Source organism: Leptidea sinapis, chromosome 20 (assembly GCF_905404315.1).
Source record: "Leptidea sinapis chromosome 20, ilLepSina1.1, whole genome shotgun sequence".
NCBI lineage: Eukaryota > Metazoa > Arthropoda > Insecta > Lepidoptera > Pieridae > Leptidea > Leptidea sinapis.
The window spans coordinates 11,031,350-11,057,960 of record NC_066284.1 but is presented as its reverse complement, the minus strand read 5'-3'; the positions used below and the strand labels follow the sequence as shown (position 1 = coordinate 11,057,960).

Below are 26,611 nucleotides of genomic sequence, written 5' to 3'. Positions count from 1 at the left end.
ACCAAACCAAATCGAAGCCTTGCAAAGTAGATTTCGTCAACCAAAAATTTATAAACATTGTTAAAAATAAGACTTCATATTCAAATAAGGAAACAATAACTCAATTATTTCATAAAACCTGTTTAGAAGCAGCTGCAATAAAATCCTGACACTTACAAAACATTTAAAACGATAAGGAAGGGTCAGTAGAACCAGATTGACCAGTCGTATTCAAAAAATAGACAATAGCGGCCCCAAAACTGACCCTTGGGGACACCGGTCATTTTTCGCGTTTTGTCCAAAACCGGTATTAAAATCAAAGGGGTTATAAATTTTAGATATTATTATTAAAGCTAAAAAACGGCTTAGACAGTTACTGGTCAGTTTTGTACTAGCATTACATGGCAAATGTAGTGATTGAGGTAGTCGTTTATTAATTATTATTCTTTCCGTTTTACTCAGGTCACCTGAATTATTAATATCATTATAATATGTGATAAGTGTATTACTATATTAAATTATGAGGTGAGTCCATATATATTAGTGAATGTTAATAAAAAATTACAAAGCTAGTGACGGGAAATTAATGGGGGATTAAATTTTAAAGGTTTTAAAATTATTTTTAAAATTGCTTAATGCATTTCAGGAAGATCTTAAACAAACAAATCGTTATCTTAAACCGTAATCGGATAAAAATCTTATAATACTTGAAGACTTTTTTTATATTTTTTGTTATGGTAAAGGAGGACAAATGTGCATACACCTGGTGTTAAGGGATCACCGCCGACCCACATTCTCTTGTAACACCAGAGGAATCACAGGAGCGTTGCGGGCCTTTAAGGAAGGTGTACGCGCTTTTTTTGAAGGTCATTTATAACTTTGTGTTAAAAATACGTTATAGGTAGTTGCCGTTGTTAAATTGGGTGTTTTTATGAAGTCGGTGCTCACTTATAAATGGCCACTAAACTGTAGACAAAAAGTTACTAAACAAATTAATTTTTAAAGAACATCGGAGTTAGCAAAAAATAACAACACATTTATTTTCTACGTTATTCTAAAGGTCCTACCGCCCTAAATTCAAAGAAAAACGCCTTTTACCCAAATCGCAAAAAGTATCCCATAATTATCACCTCCCCATTTTACTCGGGTAATAGAATTAGGCGTGAATTGTATTAGCCCTGGAATTAACATGGATAATACTCGACTCTTCGCTTTTTCCTTATTTTTCCCGCCTTCTAAACGTTTTTTACTGACACGTCCCTCTGGCCACGTGATATTTACGTAGCAATTTACAACGGCAATTGTCATCCATATTTTTTCGTTCTGAGGCTTTTAATGATTTACTTTATCTTCATGAATTCATGTGTATTATATACATTGTATTAAAATGATGCAATTAATAATGTGCAATAAAATCTCTTTCTATTTATATTAAAATATAGTACATACAAATTCTTCTATAGTAAATGTAGTATTTTTCAAAATGGCACCCATAAAAGATTTTTGATCTAAATTAGATTTTGTTATTCAATCTCTTATTTGTTTTATGTTCTTATATTTTCGACTTTTGCTGCCGTGCGGTAGATCATGTCCGTGCCCACTTATAGTACAGAAATTATGGCTCTGACCCAGAAATCCGCAGAGTAGTTACGGGTCGCGCAGAAGAATCAAAATAAAAACTATCCTATCTTACAAGTTGGATCGAACTGTACACAGTGGGCAAAATTTTATTAAAATCCGTTCATCGCGGACAAACAATGTGACACAAATTTTTTATACATAAATATTATTAATCTTATATATAAAAAAATAAAATTGAAGTATATGTTTGTAGTATTCAGATAACTGCTAGTTTTAAATTGCATTTAATAATAGTTGACACGAACAGACCAACACTAACACCACTATCAAAGAAATTTGGTTGTCTGTCTATCTCTTGCTTTCGCTTATTCTGCAAAACAATTGGATCTATTTTCATGGAACTTTCACAGGCAGATACTTGATAATACTGACAGTAAAAGATGTTACTTTTTTAATTTAGAAATTGAGTAAGGGTTTACTTATTAAAATTAATACCTATGAAATTAAAAACAAATTCTTATTCAAACGGTTAAATAACCATGTAAATTTAATCAAATTGGGTGTATTTTATGCAAAACAAACAAAATTTAGGATTCAGTCCATCCACCTATCTATCAAACGAGCTGTATCTCATAAGACTATAGCTAGAGTCACACTTGAACAGTTTTTATTCCTTTAAATTACACCCTTTCCCTTTTCAATACTTAGAATAATATAACTGATATATAACGTAAACATATTTGAGATGAAATATCAGCTATATAAAGTTATCGAAAAACTTGAGACTTGATGCGTAATTAATTCCAATCACCCTTTTCCCCCAACATTTTACATAAATAGGGTTGTCTAAAAATGCACTCAGACTCACATTAAAAGATATAATTAAGGGGGCTGGCACCCTTAGGGAAATTTGGCTTCTTTTGACATTTTAAAGACTCCCTTTCTTACCCTCACGAAATAAACAAATTTCGTAGAGAGGAATTTTTGAATTGAAAATGGCTGCGACACAAATCGATTAAGAGCTTTCTTATAATTTAGGTATAGCGTATTATACGTAGGTGTGTTTGTCTGATATTTATGTGCTATTTATAATTAACTATGTATTTTTCTTACCAACAATTTTCATTTCTTGGTAATTTGGAAATCCTGAAATACATTTTGGTTTGATTTTTAGGGAATATTTGTACTGCGACATGCAAGCAATTATCTTATTTCTAAAGTTTACTAATTTACTTTCCACTTAATTGATCTAATTAACATTACCACAGGCTTGTCTAAAATACTCAAACACGATTATATTCAACGTTTAGTCTTTTACCCAAGTCTAATCATCAGTTTATTCTCGAACTTTAATTGGTAAATATATTAGAATTATATATAACGTTATTGGAGTATTAATAAATAAAACTGTTAAAATATTTGATAATTGTTTTCCAACAAACGTTATATTCCGTATGTAGATTAAATAAGATAATATTATATCGGATCAAATGCTTAGTCTTAAACTATTTCTATGAAGATTTGTTTGTATTATTAAATCGTACGTATCGGAAGAAATTACAGTTATTTTTGACTGGTTCATCGAAATCTAAACCGATTGTACAGTAAAATTTGTTTGAAGGTTCCATAAATGACGTAAGTCAACAAACTGGGATAGGATTTCTAGAATATTTCATTCGTGATGGTCAGTTGTATTGAGAACCGTCATTTTTAAAGTAAATTCTTACTGAACTAAATTTCATACACCTGCCTTTGCTATGAAATAAAATACATGCATAACGGCGCATTTATAAATTGTCCCCCTAAGAGGGTAGTGATGGAAAGTTTATCTGGACTGTTCGTCAAATTTCAAGGAATTAGCCATAGTTTAGAGTGGTATTTTTTCTGATTTTCCTAAAAGTGTTCCAAATCATATTTTTTTTCTGAAAGATATTCAACTAATAGAAAATGATACGCCCTTACTATTAGGTAGTGCCACGTGGGATTCTAGCTAAACACATTTAACGAGTAGGAATTACAATTAGATAATTCAATAATTATTAATTGAAAAATTCTGCAAAACACAAATTCTACTAAAGTTTTCAGTTCCATTAATCAAATATCTGGACATACATTTGCGTACTTAAAGTGACCAGAAGCAGGAAGGTTTGTAACCTAAGAGTTTCATCATATACTAACACATACATACATACCTACACATGCAAAATATTTACTACTAATCGTAATTTTTCTAAATCAAACGTAAATATTTAACGATAATCAGAAATTCAAAAGATTCAAGTGTGTTTTCATCTTACCAATTTAAATAGGGGGCGATCTCATTTATTCCTTCTTTTAACCCCCCAAACACCCTTTTTCACATCCAGAGCAACTTGATCCACCACTGCCTCGAGTTTTTATGGAATTGTTTGTGAAGTTGTTTCGTTTGTAGATCTTTCTTCGTTGGTCGATGGCCCTCAGAACGCTTAAGTATCCCCTAAAAAATGAAACCCTTTAACTCGAGGGAGGAACGGTGAGATAGCTTCTTATTACGACGTTTATTGATTATCTTTATTTCGCTTTCAGTTGAGATCAATTCAAGAATTGAAGTGTCTTTTGGAGTTTTGTAATTTTATGTAAATACGATGCTTAAGTTGTTTACAGCACATGTTGGATGTGCTGTAAGAAATGTGTGTATATGTTTATAATGAAAGAACAAAATTGTTGTATAAATGACTATGATTTCTTGCCACTTCTTCTTATTTTGACTTCACATCCAAAGTTTTTCATGTTATATATCAGTAACTTTTTTAACTTTGACTAATTTAACAGTAGTAGGTACTTAGTGGTTTTAATTGCTAAGAAACCGTTATGTTAGAATGGTATTTTATTATTAAATGTATCAAAAAAATCTAGAATCTTTAAAATTCAACGTTCTTACAAAACATTATTCAACCTACCAATTGGTTTATATCATATAAAGTATAAACTTAATTATTCTGTATAAATATATACCTGTACAGAAAAGTAACACTTAAAACATAGTATGAAAAATGTTCCTTTGCCCTGCTAATAAAAAAATCTAATTAAAAATATATCATAAGATCATTCTAAATTTAAAATGCGCGCGTAAAATTCAAAATGGAAGCGCGATTACCCTCGTCCGCGGAATTCGAATGACGAATTGCGGAGGGTTTTTCTTGTTGTCAGGCGACAAATTTACTTTTACTGTTCATTTACTTTATTTAACGCAAATCAGACCTTATCAACTAGACAATATGAGTATTTTTGTAACCCAGGGTGTAAATGGGCTTGCAAGATTTCTCCCTGCTGTGTCTCTCAAGGATTTATCGTCTTGCAAAGGGGTAAAAGTAAAAATAAGAAAGGGTTGTTTTTCCGGGGGGACCTTGGCAAATGAAGATGGGGGTAAGTGATTCAATTAAGGCGGGCGGCAGGCTCTCGAGCGATTAATTATGTTACAAAATTATGATGGCAAAAAATACAAGATAAAATTATACATTACTTTTCCATATTATTTTGTTCAAAGTTCCTCAAAAATATTAAACATGCTCTGGTTACACAACGGGTAATTAAAATAATAATTAAAATCTAACTTTTACACAAAATATAATGTAAAAACACAGTTACATTTTCACGCATCTTATTCTTTTAAAAAGTGTTTTATTTAAATGTGTTAACACTCGCGGTCCAATAATACTTATTATAAATACTCTCTCTCATCTCAGTATATCGTAATTTTTGTAAAAAATATCTTTAATCGCAACCAGGAGTATGTAATACGTTTTTTTTTTTGGAAAAGTATCGCTCAGTGGGAGTAATATAACATGCGTGACTATGTTTGTTCTTCTATTTCAGAAATAAATAACTATATAACGTGATGAATTAATTGTTAATTATATTATATAGTAATTGTATAATATTGAACTCTCTGTCCGTTTTTGAAATTCCTATAGAGCTCTCAGAACCAGTGCGAATATGGAGAATGATTTTTGAGATACGACCGCGCGTCTTGAAAAACGAAGGGTCAGGTCAACTTTTTTCACTTGAACCCAGTTATGAGTATTTATTATAATACTAGCTGACCCAGCAAACGTTGTATTGCCGATATTAAAATCGCGATACAAAAGTAACTGTTGATCGTAGATGGGTGAAAATTTTAAGTTGTATGTATTTTTTAATGCTGACTCATAATCAAACAAATTTAAAAAAAATGTCAAAAGTATAAAAAATAAAATTTCATGTGGACCCTTAACATTTAGGGGGATGAAAAATAGATGTTGTCCGATTCTCAGACCTACCCAATATGCACTCAAAATTTCATGAGAATCCGTCAAGCCGTTTCGGAGGAGTTCAAAGTTTAACACCATGACACGAGAATTTTATATATTAGAAGAAGATATAAGTGCTATTTTTAATAGAAAACAAAAGAGCATACACACAGGTCATCTGATTGTATTTGATTACCTAATTACCAACCTTATAAAGCATCGAATAAGCTTACAAATAGATTTGGAAATCGGAAACACGTGGCGAGCGAGGAACAAACTGGGGGCTTTGTGGTCAACGATCTACCTAGTGCGCCATCGACGCCTTATTATTGCATATTATAAAATAATAATAATTAATATTTTTCGGACCAAATTGTAATATATGTTACGTGACATCTTGCTATCGATCGCTCGAGAAACAGACATGTAGGTAACTATTCCACACGACATCATTAATCATTATTTGAATTACTAGAATTTTCAATGTTTCTAATACTAATAATTAGTGTGAAAAATACCCATATACATATTATATAACTTTTCGAAGTGATCTGCAGGGTCAAGGAAGTGTTTTTTTATCTATCTCTTTAGATAAAACATCCAATGTATATAATTACATTCGCTTTAATTCTCTTATAATATTTCTAATAATAAAACAATTTCATTTACATAATATTTAATATAAACTTATCTTCTATTATTTTTTGCCGAAAGCATCGATCTTATAACCCAGTAGACTCCTAAACGTAATGCAAGCAATTCAGTTGATCAACAAAGGTGAGCGGGCCAGGGTGCTGAACGCTCATTGGTCAGGTTACAATAAAAACATATCGTGATTGGTCAAGATATAATAACAACATTTTGTAAGCAATCGCTATTTCCTGCTTAGTATTTTACTAACGACGTATTTATGTGTTCGCCCTTTTTTAGGCGTCTATGAATTTTAACGTCGAAGATCTAAAAATACTTATAATCAGGCAATACGTGGTGGTGCTAGGTAGGTAGGTAGGTACACTAATAAGTTCTGACAGAATTTTCTAGAAGACTACCAAATAAATAATTAAACAAAATAACTTTTCTAAAGGATATTATATTATTTTTGATATTGATTCAGTGATTTTGATTCATATTAAGTTCAGTTTATCACAAATTAATCTTCTTATTACTTACCAGTACATGAGTAATAAGTAATATATTTAAGTTGAATGTAATTCCATATATTTGTAATTTTTATCTGAATTTAATTAAACGCAAAGAATGTAAGAAAAATAACATTTTAAATTGAAACCACTTTACAATTATTTTGTTATTTTTAGCGATTTAATATAGTAACGAAAATAATAGCAGTGATATAAATGTCTATAATATTTTTTTATGAAATAAGGGATGAGACGAGCAGGACGTTCATCTGATGGTAACTGATACGCCCTTACAATGCAGCTCAAGATTATAGAAAAACCCAAAAATTCTGAGCGGCACTACAACTGCGCTCGTCACCTTGACACAAAAGATGTCAAGTCTCATTTGCACAGTAATTTCACTTTCTAATAGCACTAATAGTTTACTTAGTACAATTGTTGCCTTAAAATAAACATACACACATACTCCATACACCCTCAAACACACAATACACACAAATGATACCTTATTTTGTTTAATACCTACATACTGTAACCAGATTTAGCCTTATTCGTCTACTTTATATTATTATAATAATGTGATCCCAGCGTCTTTCTTATTTCTTGTAGTATTATTTTTACAAAATTTTACTACGCATTTTAGTTTCTTTTATTAATAAAGTTTAACAGAACATGTGGCACGTCAACGTCACACATTGTTCGAGACTGGCTCGAGTACGTCCTCTTGGGCGTAGTATTAGTTGCCGCACTTTGCGCCTACGCCTGCGGTATCTAGTTGGAGCGCAGCGGAGACAAATCCCTAATCTAAGGTTACGTTAACGGAAAAATAGATATTGATTATAATGAAATCTGAATAAACATCCATGTATTGGTAAATCATAACTTAACATAGGTTCTTTGTACAGAATACTGGCTCAGTGGTAACTACCTACCTTGAAGTATTTAATGCTGCCTAGTATGGAACCATTTGTGTTTGGTATACGTGAGGCTGTAGATTACATGAAAGTAAATAATAACTCTTGAAGACAGCGCATTTAAAACCTCGCGATCAAAACAAAAGAGCAAAAGTTCCACATAAACGTCATTAAAAGCAACCCATTCTCGTAACAAAGAAACTCACCCCTCTGATACTGAGGTGTGACATACTTTTATTCTTAGGGGCCGCACTGGCCACCCCATTTTAAAAGAAGCCATCTTGGGTTGGGCGCCAACCCACCCCCAGTAGGGTGGGGGCAGCCGCTGTTGTTTTAATTCTGCCAAATATCTTTTGCGAATACCTTAAGAACTTTTGTTATAATTTCCTTTGTATTTATAAGGTGTGAATATTCCTTGTACTTGTATTGCGCTTCTGTTTAATGTTTATTATCATTATATGGTTCAAACTTAGAATAAGAATAATAATAATTTATTTAAATCGATCTTTTTACTTATGCATTGTTTTGAAATACTACCTTCAATATTTTAAAAGCTTATATGTATATATGTAGATATATAGCTAATAAAAACGATAATGTTTTGCTTTGAAAGATTAAAAGATTTATTTTGTTACAAAAATAGTTTTTAACACACTTAATTTATAACATCACAATATTAAAACACACCTGAAGTAATAAAAGAAACGACATTCATTTTATTCTTTAAATATGCCAACTCCTTGTTAATTAATTTTGATTGTTTCAACTTTCAATTCCAATATTTTCCTATTATCTATTTTACCTATAACCTCCAATCTTGTAAAGTGTCATTAAACTTAAAAACACAGATTCGACACAAGTCGCTGACATTGACAACACATTCATAAATGCTTTGACAGTCCTTTACGGAGCGCGGTAAAATTCACATTCAAGGTAACTTTTTTTTGGATTTTATGGCCTACCAATGGCCAAGGTAACTAAGGAAATAGGAATGTATTTTCTTTACATATATGATTACACTGTGATTGTCAATGAATCGGTACAATAGTCGGACACACATTTAACTTGGCAATAGTCAGTTGGCATTTCCATGGTAAATTTTGAAGATACCCTAAAAATAACGATACCATTTTATAACTACGAAATGCATTATATAATACTAAATTAAAGAGTATAAGTAAAAGTAAAAAATAAATTAAAAACATGTGTGACAAACTGTATGTTTGTTTTTTTGTTTGTGTATTTGTTTTTTTTTGTAATATAATTGTCCTGAGTATTTAGTGATTTTAATTTTAATTTTCCTTATATTTAGATTTAATATACGGCGGTATTTAATACCGACGCTGCCGTGGCGGAAACTTAATGAGAATTCTTTATAGTTTACTTTTTTATATGTTAGTTTAGCATTGAATTAGATTCAATAAAATTACATATAAAAAAGTAATTTTATCGCGCTATTATTATTGGTAGGAGGTGCTGTGAAGGTGCCGTCATAAGTCCTAAGATATTCGGATATTACAAAAAAATGGTCAACATGGGGACTAAGTTTATGTCTATTCCTGGTGGTAACATTATGGTTATGACAGTTTCTCGCAAATTCACGTAAGTGCCTATGAATATACATAACATTAAGTCAGATGTTAATTTCTTAAAATTTTGCTCTCAATGTTTCTTTAGGACCTAGGTTATAAATAGCGTTAGCATTATATAAATAATAAATATTTTGAGCAATGTACTAATGGACATACAAATCGCGAGCGTAGGTCGTAGCTTGTCACGCACACTAAAGTAATAAACCTGGCCTGTTTTCATCGGTTGTCTAGCAGCAAAAGGCTCTATATAGACGTATAAATTATCTAAGGTGTATAATATAATCTTATGAGAATATCTAACTTGTATAAAATCTCAAGTATTCAATTTACAGTAATAATTTAGAAATTTACCAGTGGGATGCTCCTTTGCACAGGAAGCCAGGTACATTATGGGTATCATAACGGCGCCTATTTCTGCCATGAAGCAGTTGGTAATGTGTAAACATTACTGTGTTTCGGTCTGAAGGTAGCTAGTGAAGTTACTGGGCAAATGAGACTTAAAATCTTATGTCTCTAGGTGACGAGTGCAATTGTAGAATTAGCTCTTAGCTTAGTAGCTTTTTTGGGTTTTTCAAGAATCCCGAACGGCACTGCATTCTAATGGGTAGGGCGTATCAATTACCATCAGCTGAACGTCCTCCTCGTCTCGTCCCTTATTTTCATTAAAAAAATGTCATTGAAAATTGAACCTTATTAACAAATTCACTTAAAAATTCATGAAGAAAATCTTGAAAACTGGAACTATAATGGTTTCAAATAAAAGCATTTCTCGTCAAAGGCGTTCGGGTCCACTAGTTAAGGTAAATTTTAATTTCTATGCTAATGTGAGCTTTTCAGGATTTAATTTACGTACCGACGCTGCCGTGGCGAAAACTTAATGAGAATTCTTTATAGTTTACTTTTTTATAGTTTAGCATTGCATTTGATTCAATAAAATTACATATAAAAATGTATATTATATCGCTATTATTATTGGTAGGAGGTGCTGTGAAGGTGCCGTCATAAGTCCTAAGATAACATCGGATTTAAAAAAAAAAGGTCCAAAGCAATAGAGGCAAGAATAAGAAAAATATTTTTGAAATTGTTATTTAAAAAAAAATATTTATTGAATTAGGCGTTACTTTGCGGAAATCCATAATTGTACAAATGATTTAAGTTTTCTTTATTTTCGCCAATATTTGTTTTTAAGCAATTCGACAAGTGTTTCGCCTCTACACGAGGCATCCTTAGGACGTGTTGTCTCGCCAAAATCTGGCACAAGCCAGTCTCGTATCGAATTGTTTAAAAACAAATATTGGCGGAATTAACACTAAAGAAAACTTAAATGATTTGTATAATTGTGTGAAATTGTTAATTCGAGTTGAAAGAGCCGGGATATAAGGCAGGTCTTAGTCAGGATCATAGCTAAGTTAGGTCTTTTTTATTGAAGTAGGCGTTACTTAGCGGAAATCCATAATTATCCAAATGTACGAGTAGAAAAAGTACGAGAAAGAAAGCTCCTTAAAACCGCACTGTGGAGGACCGCCACACATCCAGATGGTGGGGATGATATCCTAACTTATGGTAGATATTTGGATAAAGTAAGTTCTGTTAGTAATGTAGGGGCATTGTAAATAAATTTATAACACTCGCGTTAATTAAAAAAAATACTAACTTACCATATAAATGGGATATGATACATTATATGTCTCTGGTTAAGTAGGGCTGTATTCTTTTATCAGACCAATGGCAATATCAAAACAGCGCCTTAGTATGGTACAATCCTATCTTCAGGATACCCTTGATCCTTAGACGCTGTAGTAGCGAGTCCAGTTTTAGTTTAGTTTTTAGTAAACTTCTTATCGTAACGTAACGCGTTACGGCGCCAGTATGTCTGGCTTCCCTTTCTATCACGCTTGCGGCAGCGGTCGACAGGCTCGTCCTCTCTCACTCTAACCAATTGTCACTTTTATAGGATTAATTAATAATGATATTAAGAATATAAATACACAAAATTCTTATGCACATGTTCAAGAATTGTAACTAGGAATAAAATATATATTACAATGAATAGAAGATTTTATTAATAAATAACCTTTCCTTACATATTACAATACAATATACACTAACATCTTGTCTCAAGGTGACGAGCGCAGTTGTAGTGCTGCTCAGAATGTTTGGGGTTTTACAAGAATCATGTGCGGCACTGCATTGTAATGGGCAGGGCGTATCAATTACCATCAGCTGAACGTCCTGCTCGTCTCTTCCTTTAGTTTCATAAAAAATACATAAAATTTAAGTAATAATCTAAGCTTATCTCAAGTTAAACAATTTGAAATATTAAATAGTTCAACTTAGATTCAACTTAAAGGCCGGCAACGCTCCTGTGATTCCTCTGGTGTTGCAAGAGAGTATGGGCGGCGGTGATCACTTAACAACAGGTGACCCGTACGCTCGTTTGTCCTCCTATTCCATAAAAAAAAAAAGATTAGTTTAAGTTATTACTGCTGTCGGGTGTCCCGAGACGCATACGTTTTTTTTTCAATAATAAGCATGTTACCCATCTGTTTCAATAGGACTACAGTCCTCAAATATTTTAGAAGCACAACATTGAAACTAAACACTAGAGGCTGCCTCTACAGCTACGAGCTTACAGGGTTACTTACCTTTTAAATAAATATAAATAAAATTAAAGGTATTTATTTCAGGCATAATAAAACCCATAGTTACAAAAAAATTTGGACTCTGTAAAGGGGTGCCAAGTTAAAAGTAAAATTAGACTAACTAAAACTATATAAATATTGCACAAATTTGTGCAGTCATTTTTTGTTCTTGTCCATGTGAACAGAGATCCAGCGCTTAAACACTGGATTCCTGATGTCGTCAGAGACAGCCACGAGTAAATAGTATTTTGGGCGCATGGCTTTTAAAGGTAACTAACAAAATTCCCAATGTAATTTCAAAGATAAGAAGGCAGCTAAAACAAAGGAAAAGCATTTGAAAGTCGATTTAACTTCTCGCAATAACATCTGAAAGAATCCATTGCCGACTCCGCTCTAAAAACCATTACTACAGGTTCTCATTTATTTGAAAGAACTATTCATGTAGAGAATTTAAATGAGACGTAATAACCGTTTTTTAAACAATAAGAACTTTTAAAATATAACTCAAGTATATTAAGTAATATCAAATATTGTTCATCACTTAACTTTCAAGTTAAAAATTTCAATATTTGTTTCTGAATGAATATATTCTTATTAAAGTAATAATTAATACAATTTACTAATATATATTACTGTTTATGAGTAGACCTTTTTATGTAAATAAATATTAAGGTCTGGTTTATTTTTAAATATAATATTATAGAGGTACCTACATTATCTAATTTGTAACATGAATAAACAAAATATTAGAATTAAACTGAAATTTTGAAACCTCCACAGATTTAAGCTTGATTAGATTTCTTACAGAAAAACTTCTTTGAGTTTTCATTTTAAAAAAGTTAATTAAAATTATAATTTTTTTATCAGTGTTTTCTATGTTATTTTATTAATAGTTATATAGTTATATAATATTTATTTTATTTTATTAATAAATAACCTTTCCTTACATATTAATATACCGCTCATATATATTAATATGCCGCTCAGAATGTTTGAAGTTTTTCAATAATCATGAGCGGCACCGCATTTTAATGGGCAGGGCGTATCAATTACCATCAGCTGAACTATACTGATGATACTAATGTGAAACAATTTTTTGAATAACGCAATCACGAGAACAAATAGTAGCACGTAATCTCTAATCTCCAGACAATTACAGTTTTTGTTCGAAAAACCTTAGTTGGAGCGTTCGGGATTCCAGTGAGATCACGTATGTTGATAATACAGTAAACTTTTCGCATTAGACAACTTTTACACTTATCCGGGCGGCAGGTAAGCTAAAAATATAACCACTGTGTAAGTTTTGGTTCGACTTACTCGTTTTGTAAATGTATAATTTGTATATCAGACGAACAAAAAAGAAGCGACGTAATGCGGGTTTGATTCTCGTCGTATTTTTCTGCCTTCAAGAAGTTTCATTTTTTCATGCATTTTTGTGTTCGGTCTGAAAGGCGCCGTAGCTAGTGAAATTAACGTGACCTAATATCTTATGTAGTAAGTAAAATGTAGGTAGAGTTATGGACTCCTTCATAGGTTGGTTTTCAATTTTACAATAATATACCAGAAGGCTACGACTCACTGAGCACAAATTCAAGAAATATATCAAAGCTTCTTTGACAAAGAAGATTTACTATAGTGATTATATAGAGGATAATGATGCATGGTTATTGTCTGGTTCTGCGCAGGCCACTTAAAATTAGTCTAGTTATTATATGATTTAAAAGATGGGTTGGGAGTTTCTTATCAGTTCTTCTCCCCATTTTATAGCCGCTTTACCAACTGATATAGCTTCATTAAGTTTACCAAGTACTGTCGCATTATGGTATCTAATTGTCACTCTCTATGGTAATTAAATATATTTCTATTTATATTTAGATTCAGCTCACAATATTGGGTTCAATCGAGAGTCCAGAGGAATGGGGATGGCTCTTATAATCTCAAGTGGGAGTTCTCCCAGAGATCTTGACACTATTCCGAAGCGGACTGCACCAACTCAGAATATGACATGGGCATGCTGGTTTCATTTCGCGACAAAATTTACATCTGCCGTTCCTACTGAGCCCTATAAGAATTATAATCGTTTAAATGTATCTAAATATTGTAAGATTTTTATGAACACATATAAAATGGATAATTATTGGATTAATGGATATTTATTACACGATTATTGTTAGATTTACATGACGCGGCATTGCTTGAATATCGCATCAACTTGCGCCTTATACCGCATCTATCCCGGATTACGAAAAAACTACTAACGTAGGATTGTCAATCAAATAAATTTTCGAACGTTTCAAGTCAAGGCAAGTGAACCACAGGTTAAATTATTATTCTATTATTCTACAAAAAATATCGTTTTGTCTTTTAATATTTATATGTCTGAATTACTTACTTTTATAATTATTTTAAAGTACTAGGGGACCATAAAATGACAAGAATAGAGCGCAATCAGAACAAATGACCGAAGCTAAGCAAGTACCGAGAGAGTTTACGACAATGCCTATAAGAAACGGGCGCTCAGTTATAAAATTTGCATTCGGCTGGCGGGTGATGCAGGCAAGGGTGGTTACATAGCATGGAATGCGCTTTTTAATATTTACATTTAATAGCTTTGTAGAAATTATTTAAGAAGTCCGTAAAGTTTTGTCCGTAAAATTTTATACAGCATTAATATTTAATGAAATGTAACATTCACTAATGAATCTTCTATAAAAGTATTCATTTTTTTGGGACTGGAGTACAAACAGGGTCATCTGATAGTGTGAGATCACTGCAACCAATACTCTTTTTTAACATCGGAACACTCACAATATGCGTTTGCGACCTTATAAATTGTCGAATAAACGTACATGTGAATTCGACAATCGAAAACATATTGGGTCGAACCAGGGGGGGGGGGGGGGCGTTGAGAATCAACAATTTTCACGCCTATATGATGTCATATTATAATGATAATAATTATAAGATCATGACGACGAAAAAAGTATAACAATATTATTTGAAATAAGCATAGTCTTAAATCGCGGTAAGAAATTTATTTAATTATTAAAGAGAGAATGATATGTATATAAACGACGATGTGACGTAATTCCCTCTCTAGGTGCAGCATACGACGTGATGGATTTAATATTTTTTTTTGAGAAAAATTAAATTTTAAAATATATTAAACCTGACTCATTAAATGAACACTCAATTGTTTGTTAATGGTGCATGCCTACTTAATAATGGAGATAAAATACAAATAAGTCTTATCCATACTAGCTTACCCCTGGAGTGGGGTTGTCCGACCTCTTGGAGGAGAAAAGGGGGTTTTTAACAGGAAAAAGGAGGGTAGGAAAATTTCCATTTTCTTACGTCTTTCCAACGTTCACTCTGCAGCAGTTTTTGATTAACGGACTCTAAGGGCGAAATTTCATTATGTATTCATCCCCCTCTGCTTATTTACTAGGGGGTTATTGTTCTACGGTATCGCTATGTATCGATTGAGAAAACGATGCTGAAATTATCTTTGTACTTTGTAATAAATGTTAAGTCTTGGATTTGAGTTTCATTCATTTGAAATTGCCTGTGGATTAAAATATATGTTTTGATGATGCCCTAGGCTTGTAGCGAGTATAATCACAGAGGAACTTCTACAGAAGTATCCGTTCCTATTGTTAAAGTAAATGTCAAAAAACGGCGCTACACAAAACCTCTTTGGATAGTTTTTGAAGTGACAACTTCTCTAGCCGCGTTCGGCACTTTTGGTAGGAGAAAATCTTACTTTTGCTTCACCGACATGCTCATAAATAATTAAAAAATATATATAAATATATGACTTTATATTATAGTTAGACACTTTTTGGATGGATGAATTCTCGTGACATTCACGTAACAGCTGACGTATTGTGCAACATTAGTGCTGTGTATATTATCTTAAAAATGAAATTGAACGGATTTAGCGAAAAGTTCAGTGTATATATACTGTGATTTGTTGAAATTGTGTTTTTGTTTGTTTAATATATTATTGAAAATAAGTTTGAAAAATGAATTGGAATTAATAATTTAATTTTTTTTCAACATTATGAAATTTAAATTTTTAATACAAGAGTGTCTAAGTTTTCACTTCAATCGGCAGTCTCTACAGCTGCTATTTTTTATTAAATATATTAAAAGGCATTTATTTTCTCAAAATTGATTCCTTTAGAATTCTTTTTGATGTCATTTCTAATAACTACTAGATACTACTACCGCTACGGAAACAAATTGTGCTCTGAGAGCCATTTTTTTATAAAACATTTAAATTTATTTATAGATAATGCCTGAACAGTGGCTGGGACATTATTATAGAAGTGTATACATTTACCCTTAAAGCTATTATGTATCTTATGAAGCCTACTAGAATAAGTTACAAGCAATCCCTTATTTCTAGTGTTATAATAATGAAAATCACTATTAAGAGCAAAAAGGTGACAATTTTTGTGTATTGACACTTACACAAATTTAAACTAAGCATAGGCCTGTCCTATGGGTTGCAAAACAATGATATATTTAATACGATATACATACTTAAGTATATATAAATACAAATCAATATCCGTGACTCGGAAAAAGATATTCATCAAATGCACCTACTGGGATTCAAACCCGGCTCCTCTAGCTGTAGAGCTACCACGAGCACATACTTCCTACATTAAAGCGCTTTTTGATATAGATATTTTTGAGTAACCTTACAAAGTATTTATAATGAAGTTGCTACTCAAACTTATGTGAGTTTGTTACTTACGGTGACAAAAGTATTTAATTTTATTTGAGTCTAGTACACGTTTGTTGTTAATGTTATTTTTTTTAAAGTGAAACTTTTATTATATCTTCTCAAACTTTTTCGTCTGTGTGTTGCATGTCGCGTGACGGTCGGGCAGCGCCTATAGTTCGCAGGAATGACCGTGTAGTAGACCGACTATTACTTATTTGTGCCAATGCTCCACGCTATTTTGTTTGTTTTTTTCAGTGTTTGATGTAAATGTTGTTATTTATTAGAGTGAAACTTTTATTTGCTTTTGGTAAACAAGGACACAGCTAGTGAGTCCAAAAAACTGATCAAGGAGGAAAAAGCAAAGAATAGTGGAAAAATGAATGTCTATGTATTAATTTTACGCCGTAATGTAATTAATGTAATTTCTCGGAGTTTCCCTGCGAGATCCAATCAAAAATGAGGAGATCCCTAGGAGAACCAAAGTCACACACAAATGATTGCGAAACTGAAGTGGCAGAGGCAGTAAAGTCCTCGAATGGCGACCACCTACCGGAAGACGTATTGTTGGTAGGCCACCCACAAGATGGACCGATGATCTGGTCAAGATCGCCGGAATAAGTTGGATGAGGGCAGCACAGTATCGATCGTTGTGAAGATCATTGGGGGAGGACTTTGTCCAGCAGTGGACGTCTTCCGGCTGATGATGATAAAGTAATTTATAATTGTAATTTTAGACATTATAAATCTGTTGTATAATAATATTATGATATTAAAATTGTATTTTATGACTCTTTGATATCAAAATAAAGAAGTACTGATATTGGACCCGATATTAACAATCGTATAATATGCTACGAATATATGCACAGCCTTCACCAATTTTGGCCTGTATCAAAAGGATGCAATGAGCTTTCTTCTAGGCCAGGGGTGCTGAAACGGTCGATCGGGATCGATAGGTCGATCGCGAGTGCTTTTTGAGTCGATCTCGTGAAAAAAATCCGGTATAATAAATTAAAATCGGTAATTACGTACCATCTTATGAAAGTGACGCTTCAACATCCAAAGTCACTCTTTAGTTAAGCTTAGAACTTTAGAAAGCGTTTGTTTTGTAAGAACCAATAAACTCGCAATTTTAAATAATAATTATGAGGTTTTTCATTGACATTTAAGAGCAGACCTACACTTACCTTGACTAAAAAAATTCATATTTTGCGCAAAACGAATATCAATGTCATCGTGACACTCTACCTAGACGACAATCCTTCATCACACATACTTGAAGCCTCTCAGAGCCGATCGATCGTAGTCTACAAATTTTGAGGTAGATCGCCAGCTGTTCAAGATTGAGCACCCCTGTTTTAGGCAATATCGAGATCAGTATTTTTTGGAATTATACGTTGTTTTGCAACATTTCCCGAACCAATACGACTTAGGGACTATCAAGTTTCGAACATAGGTACTGTCAATTCGAAACGCTGGTACTGGAATATTTATCCATGAATGGTTTGTGTTAGAGCTATTTGCCGGTTTCGCCGAAATTAGAATAAAAAAAGTGAGTGGGCAATCATGTAAGAAGGAAAGATGGTTCTTCTTTAGCGTAATAAAACAAAAATCCTTTTATTTCTCGTGATATTTTATCTATCTTTTTAAAGGACAATATTGTTATAAAGAAGGTATTAATTACAACCAATAAACATATTAATTATAGCGCATTATTAGTTTTTTTATGTAAATAAGGGACGAGACGAGCAGCACGTTTAGCTGATGGTAATTGATACACCCTGCCCATTAGAATGTAGTGCCGCTCAGGATTCTTAAAAAAACCCAAAAATTGTGAGCGGCATTACAACTGCGCTCGTCACCTTGAGACATAAGATGTTAAATCTCATTTGCCCAGAAATTTCTCTAGCTATGGCGCCCTTCAGGCCGAAACACAATTTTCGGCAGAAATAGGCGCCGTTGTGGTACCCATAATCTAGCCGAAATCCTGTGCAAAGGAGCCTCCCACTGGTAGTTAAGTAACGTGTAATTAAATATCATAAAATTATTTTGTTACAATTGAAATTATTTTTTTTATTTTAAAACTTGTATATAACTCTACGGTCTGTCCGTCTGTCATTCAGTCATCCTTTCATAAAACAGGACAATAAACCCGTATACATAGGGTCACCTGATGAGTATGTGATGGCCCACAATGTCTTGTAACACCAGAGTCTTGCCGACCTTATAAAGCGTCTAATAAACGGGCATATTGTTATGGATTCCAAAACAGACAAACACATTTGTACCTACGTGGCGGGCGAGGATCATAGACTTACAATATTGCCAGTAGGAGGCTCCTTTGTACAGGATGCCGGCTAGATTATGGGTACCACAACGGCGCCTATTTCTGCCGTGAAGCAGTAATGTGTAAACATTATTGTGTTTAGATTTGAAGGGTGCCATAGCTCTAGTGAAATTACTGCGCAAATGAGACTTAACATCTTATATCTCAAGGAGACAAGCGCAATTGTAGTGCTGCTCAGAATTTTTGGGTTTTTCAAGTATCCTGAGCAGTACTACATTGTAATGGGCAGGTCGTATCAATTACCATCAAATGAACGTCCTGCTCGTCTCATTTATTATTTTCATAATAAGAAAATTACTAGTGTATAGATGAACAGAGTGTGCAAGAGAGAAGAATATGTCTAACGGAGATACAGCAAGATAGTAAAGGAAAGCGAATGTATTGTAACTGAAACCAATTTTTATGAATAAGTGGTAAACACTCAGCCGCGCTTGGCATTAGCTCCTTAGAGCTTTGAATATGAAACCACAAGCACACATTGATAAATCAAAATGGGTCAAGCAGTATCGGGCGTCTATACGTGTACTAGTGTATTTTAAATCTATGGCGGGGGTCGAGCCGGAATTTTCGCTGCTAAAACTTAACAGAGTGTGCTAAAATTATGATAGATTTGGACTATAAGTGCAGAAATGGCGTCCATAAATAAATAATTAATCAAGATTTGTTTTACAAACGTTTTTAAATTTAGGTATTTAGTACAAAAATAAATTTTGAAAACAACATTTTATGAACGACGCGGGACTCGAACCGGCGACCTCTCCCAATATTTACATATTACGAAATCGACTTGAGATATCGCTCTTGCAAATCTAAATAATTTGTTATGTTTTTAAAGATATTACACAAATAGACAGGGGTTGAGCAGGTTATCAACTGTAAAGTAGATCCTGTAGATGAAGCCACAACCTGAGAGTTGAACAAAGTATACAAGTTTTTACAACGATACGTCACTCCAACGGTTGGCTCAGTTTGTAAGAGCGCTCGCACGGAACGCGAGAGATCGCGGGTTCGAGTCCCGATCGTTCATAAAATTTTGTTTTTAAATTTATTTTGTGTAATAAATTTAATCCCAGAAGTGAGGGCTATCACTTTGAAACATAACAAACAGTTCAGATCTGCTGTTATTTTTAATAAAATTCTACACAGGTCTCTTAATTTCCAGAGCCCAACTTTGATCGCAACAACGAGATTTGCAACTGTATATAGCTATGTAATGTATATAGATATTATATAACTGACTATATTAGCACTAATAATATTTTATTATTATATTTTATGGAAGAGGCGCTTTAGCGTTGCCAGCCATTTAGAAGGGTATACGCGCATTTTTGACTCATGTCGTATCGTCCTGGAACCACCGCACAAGGAAGTTCATTCCAAAGCGTGGTTGTACGTGGATGAATCTTCCTTGAAAACTGAACTGTGGAGGGCCGCCACACGTCGAGATTGTGGGGATGATGTCCTGTGGCGTGTCTTGTGAAAGTGGAATTCCGCGCCAGGAATCTGCAGGTCTTAAACAGCTCTTCAGAATACTCCCATTATTATTATTACCTTCTAATTTAGATTTTTATGAACAGAAACATCTTTATTATGAAGACAAACGAGCAAACTGGCACTTGATCACCTTCAATTGTAGGTAAGTATCACCGTCATTTATCCTTTCAGAGGAATAACACGAGCGTTGCCTAGTTTTTAAGATGAGTTTGTGCGCTTTTTTGAAGTTATCCATGTTGTATCATCCTGAAAACACTGAGGAAGGAAGCTCAGTCCATAGAAAGAGATTTGTAACAGTGATCTCAAGCAATTCTTACGTTAAGAGGTTTTTCTTTTGTATGCTACTGCACAACAGATGGCGCTTATTAAGTCAATATACGGCATGGATATATATATAATATTAAATGTGCCATACGAATCGTTCATACATTCCTTTTTTTTTATAAAAATTCAGGTATAAAATTAAGTTCCTTTACTTTACTAATAATAAATACCGATTTTCTGTTGTTAGACAAAACATTAATAAAGGTTAAGTGCTTCAAAACTAGATGGCGCTGATCCAGAAAATCAGACTACAACTACTAAACTTGTAAATCTAAGAATGTATTAAATGAGTATTTTTAGCATTGAATACTATTTATTATGCTTCAGCGTATAGTTTAAAAGTAGTAGTTTTTAAATAGTATCATTACTACACCGATCATCCCAGCGGAAATGTTGCCAGTATTCATGATACAGTAACGAAGGTATTAATTTAATGTAATCATAGTATTGTAAGTTACCGACATAGTCCAAATGATTGCGAAACTGAATTGGTGGTGGGCTGGGCACATAATGGGACGGACAGATGATCGTTGGGGCAGTAAAGTGCTCGAATGGCGATCACGTACCGGAAGACGTAGTGTTGGTAGGCCACCCAGAAGTTGGACCGACGATCTGGTCAAGATCGCCGGAATACGTTGGATGAGGGCACCGCAGGACCGATCGTCGTGGAAAATTTGGGAGAGATGATGATAATGATGATGATGTAAATAAAGTGTAGTATTGTTAATAAAGTTTTAAGCATATTATAATATATGTCATAGCTTATATAAACAGACAACTCTACAATCAGTTTGTTGTTTTTATGTGGTATCCTTCACTTCTGGGATTCAATATACAAAAATAATTTGTACCTAAATTCATGGACTCTCAGGTTCCGCCCGAGCACTCTAACCAACTGAGCATACCGTCTGAGTGACGAGGCATCGACTGAAATATTGGTATGTCATGTTCAACTCTCTGGTTGTCCATCTAAAAGATCTACTTTACAGTCAATAACCTGCTCAACCCCAATAATTGCATATTAGACGTTATTTTCCATAAACACCGAGAGACGCGGGTTCAAGTCCCGAATCGTCCATGAATTTAGGTACAAATTAAATTTGAATAACTCTTTAAGCATTTGGATAATTGTATAAATATTTCCACAATAACCCATGAATTTATATTCACCTCTTTTGATTTTATATTTATATAATTTATTTTATATTTATTTATGTATGTTATGAAAGCAATTTCATAACAAACCACACGTGGAACTATAAAAAGTTTCCATCTCACCAGTGTATCAATCAATATTCGTAGAAATTAAACAACGTATATATGACTCGTTACAAATTAATAATTTCACGTTAACTTAAACTTGATAAGCACTTAATTGAATTGTATTTACGTGCGCCAATCGCAATGCACTTCACGTGATCAAAATGGATAAACTCTTTTTAATAGTGTATTTTACATACATCCTCACAGCGAAAGCAGAACGTAAAGTATTAGTTTTAAGCACTTCAAATATAATTAATTAATTTTTGGGGATGACAGGAAGGAATGATCACTCAAATCGGGTGTCTGTCAAATTCGAAGTCAAATTAACTTCATTCTGTTAGGCTTAAAAAAGCGCTTTTGAATGGTCACTATAAATATTTCTTTTAATTACTGAATCCACCATAGATTCGGAAACATTCAAGAAACTCAACAGCCACTCTGCTCAATCAATGGAGTATTTTACATTGGCTGTAATATACAAAATAAATTAGTTTGTTAGGTGCTACATCCAATATATGAATTGTGTTAGTTAATAGCTTTTTAAATACCAAATATTTCATAGAAAGTAATGAAGAATAAACTATATAAATATAAATTATTCTATATTGGATGCATTAATCTTTACAGCTTGATTTCATTGTTTGTGTAAGGATACTTCGTGAACATGATGGTCGTGATTACTGTCATAATTAGTAAAAGCAACAAATACACTGATTTTTTAACCATAATGCAGCAATGTTCACGAGTTGACGCATGAACCAGCCATCGTCCCCTTCGTACATATTTGAGGGTAGGAGACGACCCGGCACACGCGCCGCCGTAAGCAACACCATTTTAGTGAGCATTACGAACCGTGTTATGGCATACACATGATAACTACAAAATTACAAAAATAATGCTCACAAAGCAAGCCCACCTAGGGATTCTATATAATGCAATGTACCTAATCTTTTTACTTGTATTATTCTGTGCGGTTTTTTTTGTTATAAATAAAGTTTTCATTCATTCAATGAAGTAGTCTGGTACTCTTTATCTCACAAATACGTTACGATATCATGTTATAGTCTGTGGTATTTCGAAGCTGTAATCTATACTAATATTATAAAGCTGCAGTGTTTGTTTGTTTGTTTGTTTGAACGCGCTAATCTCTGGTATTACTGGTCCGATTTGAATGATTCTTTCAGTGTTGGGTAGTCCATTTATCGAAGAAGGCTATAGGCAATGTTTTTTTTCAAAATTAGGGATCCGTAATAAAATTGCTATTTTGTAACACAAGATGTAAAATCGAAAACCTATTTTTGCGTGCGCTGCAAAAACTATTGACAATAAAACAAAATGATGTACAGGCATAATATAGGCAATATTTTATTACTTATAAAACTATCGCGTGAATTATACTTTATATGGCAAAACAACGTTTGCCGGGTCAGCTAGTAATATATAAATAATTTTATAATATATTAGGAAAATGAAAGCGACGAATGCTCGTGGGACGAATCACATCTTCCCCAAAAGATGTCACTTCGTGATGACCACGGCTGCTCTTTCAAGAGTGTCACGAAGAAGAATAATTATTATGGATCTAAATAATAATCTGCAATAAGCCCTTTAATCTAAGCAGACCCAGCCAAAGACTTAGAATATACTAGATTATAAACAACCTGACACCCCGATGATACGTGACCGTGTGCGTTAGCTAGTGGTTGGTAGTTTAATATTCAAAACTAGCTGACCCGGCAAACGTTGTTTTGCCACATAAATTATTTTTAGAGATAGACAGTTTCTTGGACATTGCAACATTACTTTTTCCAAAATAATTTTATTTTTCTAAAATAAACGTAGTTACTCCTTATTACATCAGCTACCTGCCAATAAAAGTCCCGTCAAAATCGGTCCAGCCATTTAGGAGATTAGCCGGAACAAACAGACAGACAGACAGGCAAAAATTGTAATAAATCAAATTTCGTATATCTCGACAAGCAGCCCGGAAGAAGGGGATCCGGACCCAACAGACATGAGCATTGTAAACAATTACTAACCAACTTTGCTTAATTACAGCATCACTTGGTTCTGGGTACGACCTCCTCATAATACCTTTGCCCAAAGTAAAGTATCCACGATCAGATTCAGATGGATCACGAATACCAATCATAACAAATAAAAGAGTTTATAGAAATGATAAGCTGTATAAATTAGATATAGAACATTATGATGAACCAACTGAGCTTCCTGATATAGATAATTTTGATTATAACAAAGAAAGAGATGGATATATATTTGGGGATAGGAGAGATACATCCATGGGAGCATATGATGAGAGTGAAGACAACCAAAGTCTCAATGGTGAAGATAAAATAGTTGGAGGTACTGAAGTTGATATTAGCTTATATCCGTATCATGTTGCATATGGAACAAATTGTGGTGGTGCTATTATTGATAAAAAATGGGTCTTAACAGCAGGACACTGTGGGTAAGAAGCTATTGTTACAAGAATTGATTGTATATTAAATTACTTTTTGAGTCATTAAAACTAAAGTTACTGATAACGGATATAATAAAATGATCATATGAACTTATAGAGGTGTCTTCTTATAGAGGAAAAGTATTATAAATGCAAAATGTGTATCCTTTTACCCCCTAATTCATAATGGTCCGCTAACTTTAAACAGCCGCTTAGGAGTGTTTTTTCTCATTCTGACTTAGGTCAATAGAAGAAGACAGAGTGAGAATTAGCAATGCTTTAAGTTAGAAGACTATTATGAATAAGGGGGTTAATGTATAAACTACCTACTTCTTGGTTTTCGAATAATGTTATTTATAAAATATAAATCTGCACAAATATATTTTTAAGAGTTTAATGATTTCTTAATCTTCAACCTGATCAAATCAATCTAGTCAAACATGAGTTTAGTATACCTTTCAAAATTCGTTTCGCTTTCGGCACTAATTTTCATTGCGATAAATCAATCAAAATCATTATATAATTTCCTAGTCAATGTAATTGAACATTTCGAATATAAATGAATGGAGACAGCTGTTAGTATTACTAGTCCAATAGAATAGTTTTTAATATACATAAATATTTTTCAGTAAGAAACCGTATATAAGAGTTGGTTCAAAATACCTAAATCAGGGCAAGAAAGTTCCTGTTATGAGAAACTTTATCCATCCAATGTGGAGCCATAAATCTAAGGAACATCCATTTGATTTTGATTTTCAGTTATTAGAACTTGGTGAACCATTAAAGTTTGATGATCATGTTCAGCCAATAAAGATAGCGCATATAGAAGACATGATAGTTGGTAAAGTAATAACTGTTACTGGTTGGGGAAATACTGAGGAAAATGTAAGTATGAAACTAGAAAATAAGAAATCAATTTTTCCTAACACAATACTTACTGTAATGAAAGTAAAGAATAACTTACAAAAAACCAGAATAAAGGAATAATGTCTTTGCATAGAAATTTGTAGTAAATTGTCTGATTTAAGAATGTCTCTTATTTTCTAATGTGTTACGTTATTTAAGGGCCCTTATTCTAATGTCTTGAGAGCTGTCCGAGTTCCAATTATATCAAAAGACAATTGTCAGCATGTACCATTTCCGTACTTTAGAGGATCGTTGACTGCAAGAATGTTTTGTGCTGGTTTTTCTGAAGGAAAAAAAGATGCTTGTCAGGTAATAATAAATAACACAAATTAAAAGTAACTAGGAACTAATAAAATCATTTGGGTCAAAAGGAAAAAGCAGTTCATAAGATCTTTAATTTTCAAGCATAATATTATAAAGTTTTTTTTTAATCAACAAAAGCAGATTAGATAGCGGTGGTAGGATAGTAGCCCTCGTTCACGACCATCAAGCATGGACCAGATAATGCTCCCTTTACTATACCAACGACTCAACTCACGAGGTCATCACAAGCAATAAAAACACACCATTTAATCGATCCTGACGCAGTCTGCCACGGAAACTCAACGAAATTACAAAAATAAAAAATATTTGTTTAAATATAATAATGTTCGCGAAGTACGAGTTCGCGATAGGAATGAATAAAGACAACATTCTGTGAGGAGTTATAAAATAAAATATAAGTAGTTATTATATAATCTATAATCGAATTATAATAAAATTTCAGGGCGATTCTGGAGGTCCAGCAGTCAATAACGATCGTCTTTTGGGAATGGTTTCTTTCGGGTATGGTTGTGCAACACCTGGTTCTTTTGGTGTTTACAGTAAGGTTGCCAAAGTTAGACCATGGATACAAGAAGTTACACATCTACAATTTGATTAAACCATTTCTAAATTTGTCTTTTATTTGTTAATAATTTTTATAAA

The 26,611-nt window shown here is 33.1% G+C and overlaps 1 protein-coding gene across 1 annotated transcript; it reads left to right on the top strand.

Annotated features, from left to right (window-relative positions):
* Window positions 1–22,344: 22,344 nt before the first annotated feature.
* On the top strand, window positions 22,345–26,585 carry LOC126970168 (trypsin-1-like). The gene is made up of 5 exons (XM_050815945.1): window positions 22,345–22,497; window positions 24,337–24,748; window positions 25,369–25,624; window positions 25,805–25,954; window positions 26,412–26,585. Exons 1-5 carry the CDS (start codon window positions 22,440–22,442, stop codon window positions 26,565–26,567), a joined length of 1,032 nt encoding a protein of 343 aa, XP_050671902.1. The 5' UTR covers window positions 22,345–22,439; the 3' UTR covers window positions 26,568–26,585.
* Window positions 26,586–26,611: the final 26 nt, after the last annotated feature.

Bases quoted from the DNA above. Each gene is read 5' to 3' on its own strand.
- LOC126970168 (XM_050815945.1), top strand. From the start codon at position 22,440: ATGGATAAACTCTTTTTAATAGTGTATTTTACATACATCCTCACAGCG. The intron at 24,749-25,368 runs GTAAGAAGCTAT...AATATTTTTCAG, and splicing joins TTAACAGCAGGACACTGTGG to TAAGAAACCGTATATAAGAG. The intron at 25,625-25,804 runs GTAAGTATGAAA...ACGTTATTTAAG, and splicing joins GGGGAAATACTGAGGAAAAT to GGCCCTTATTCTAATGTCTT.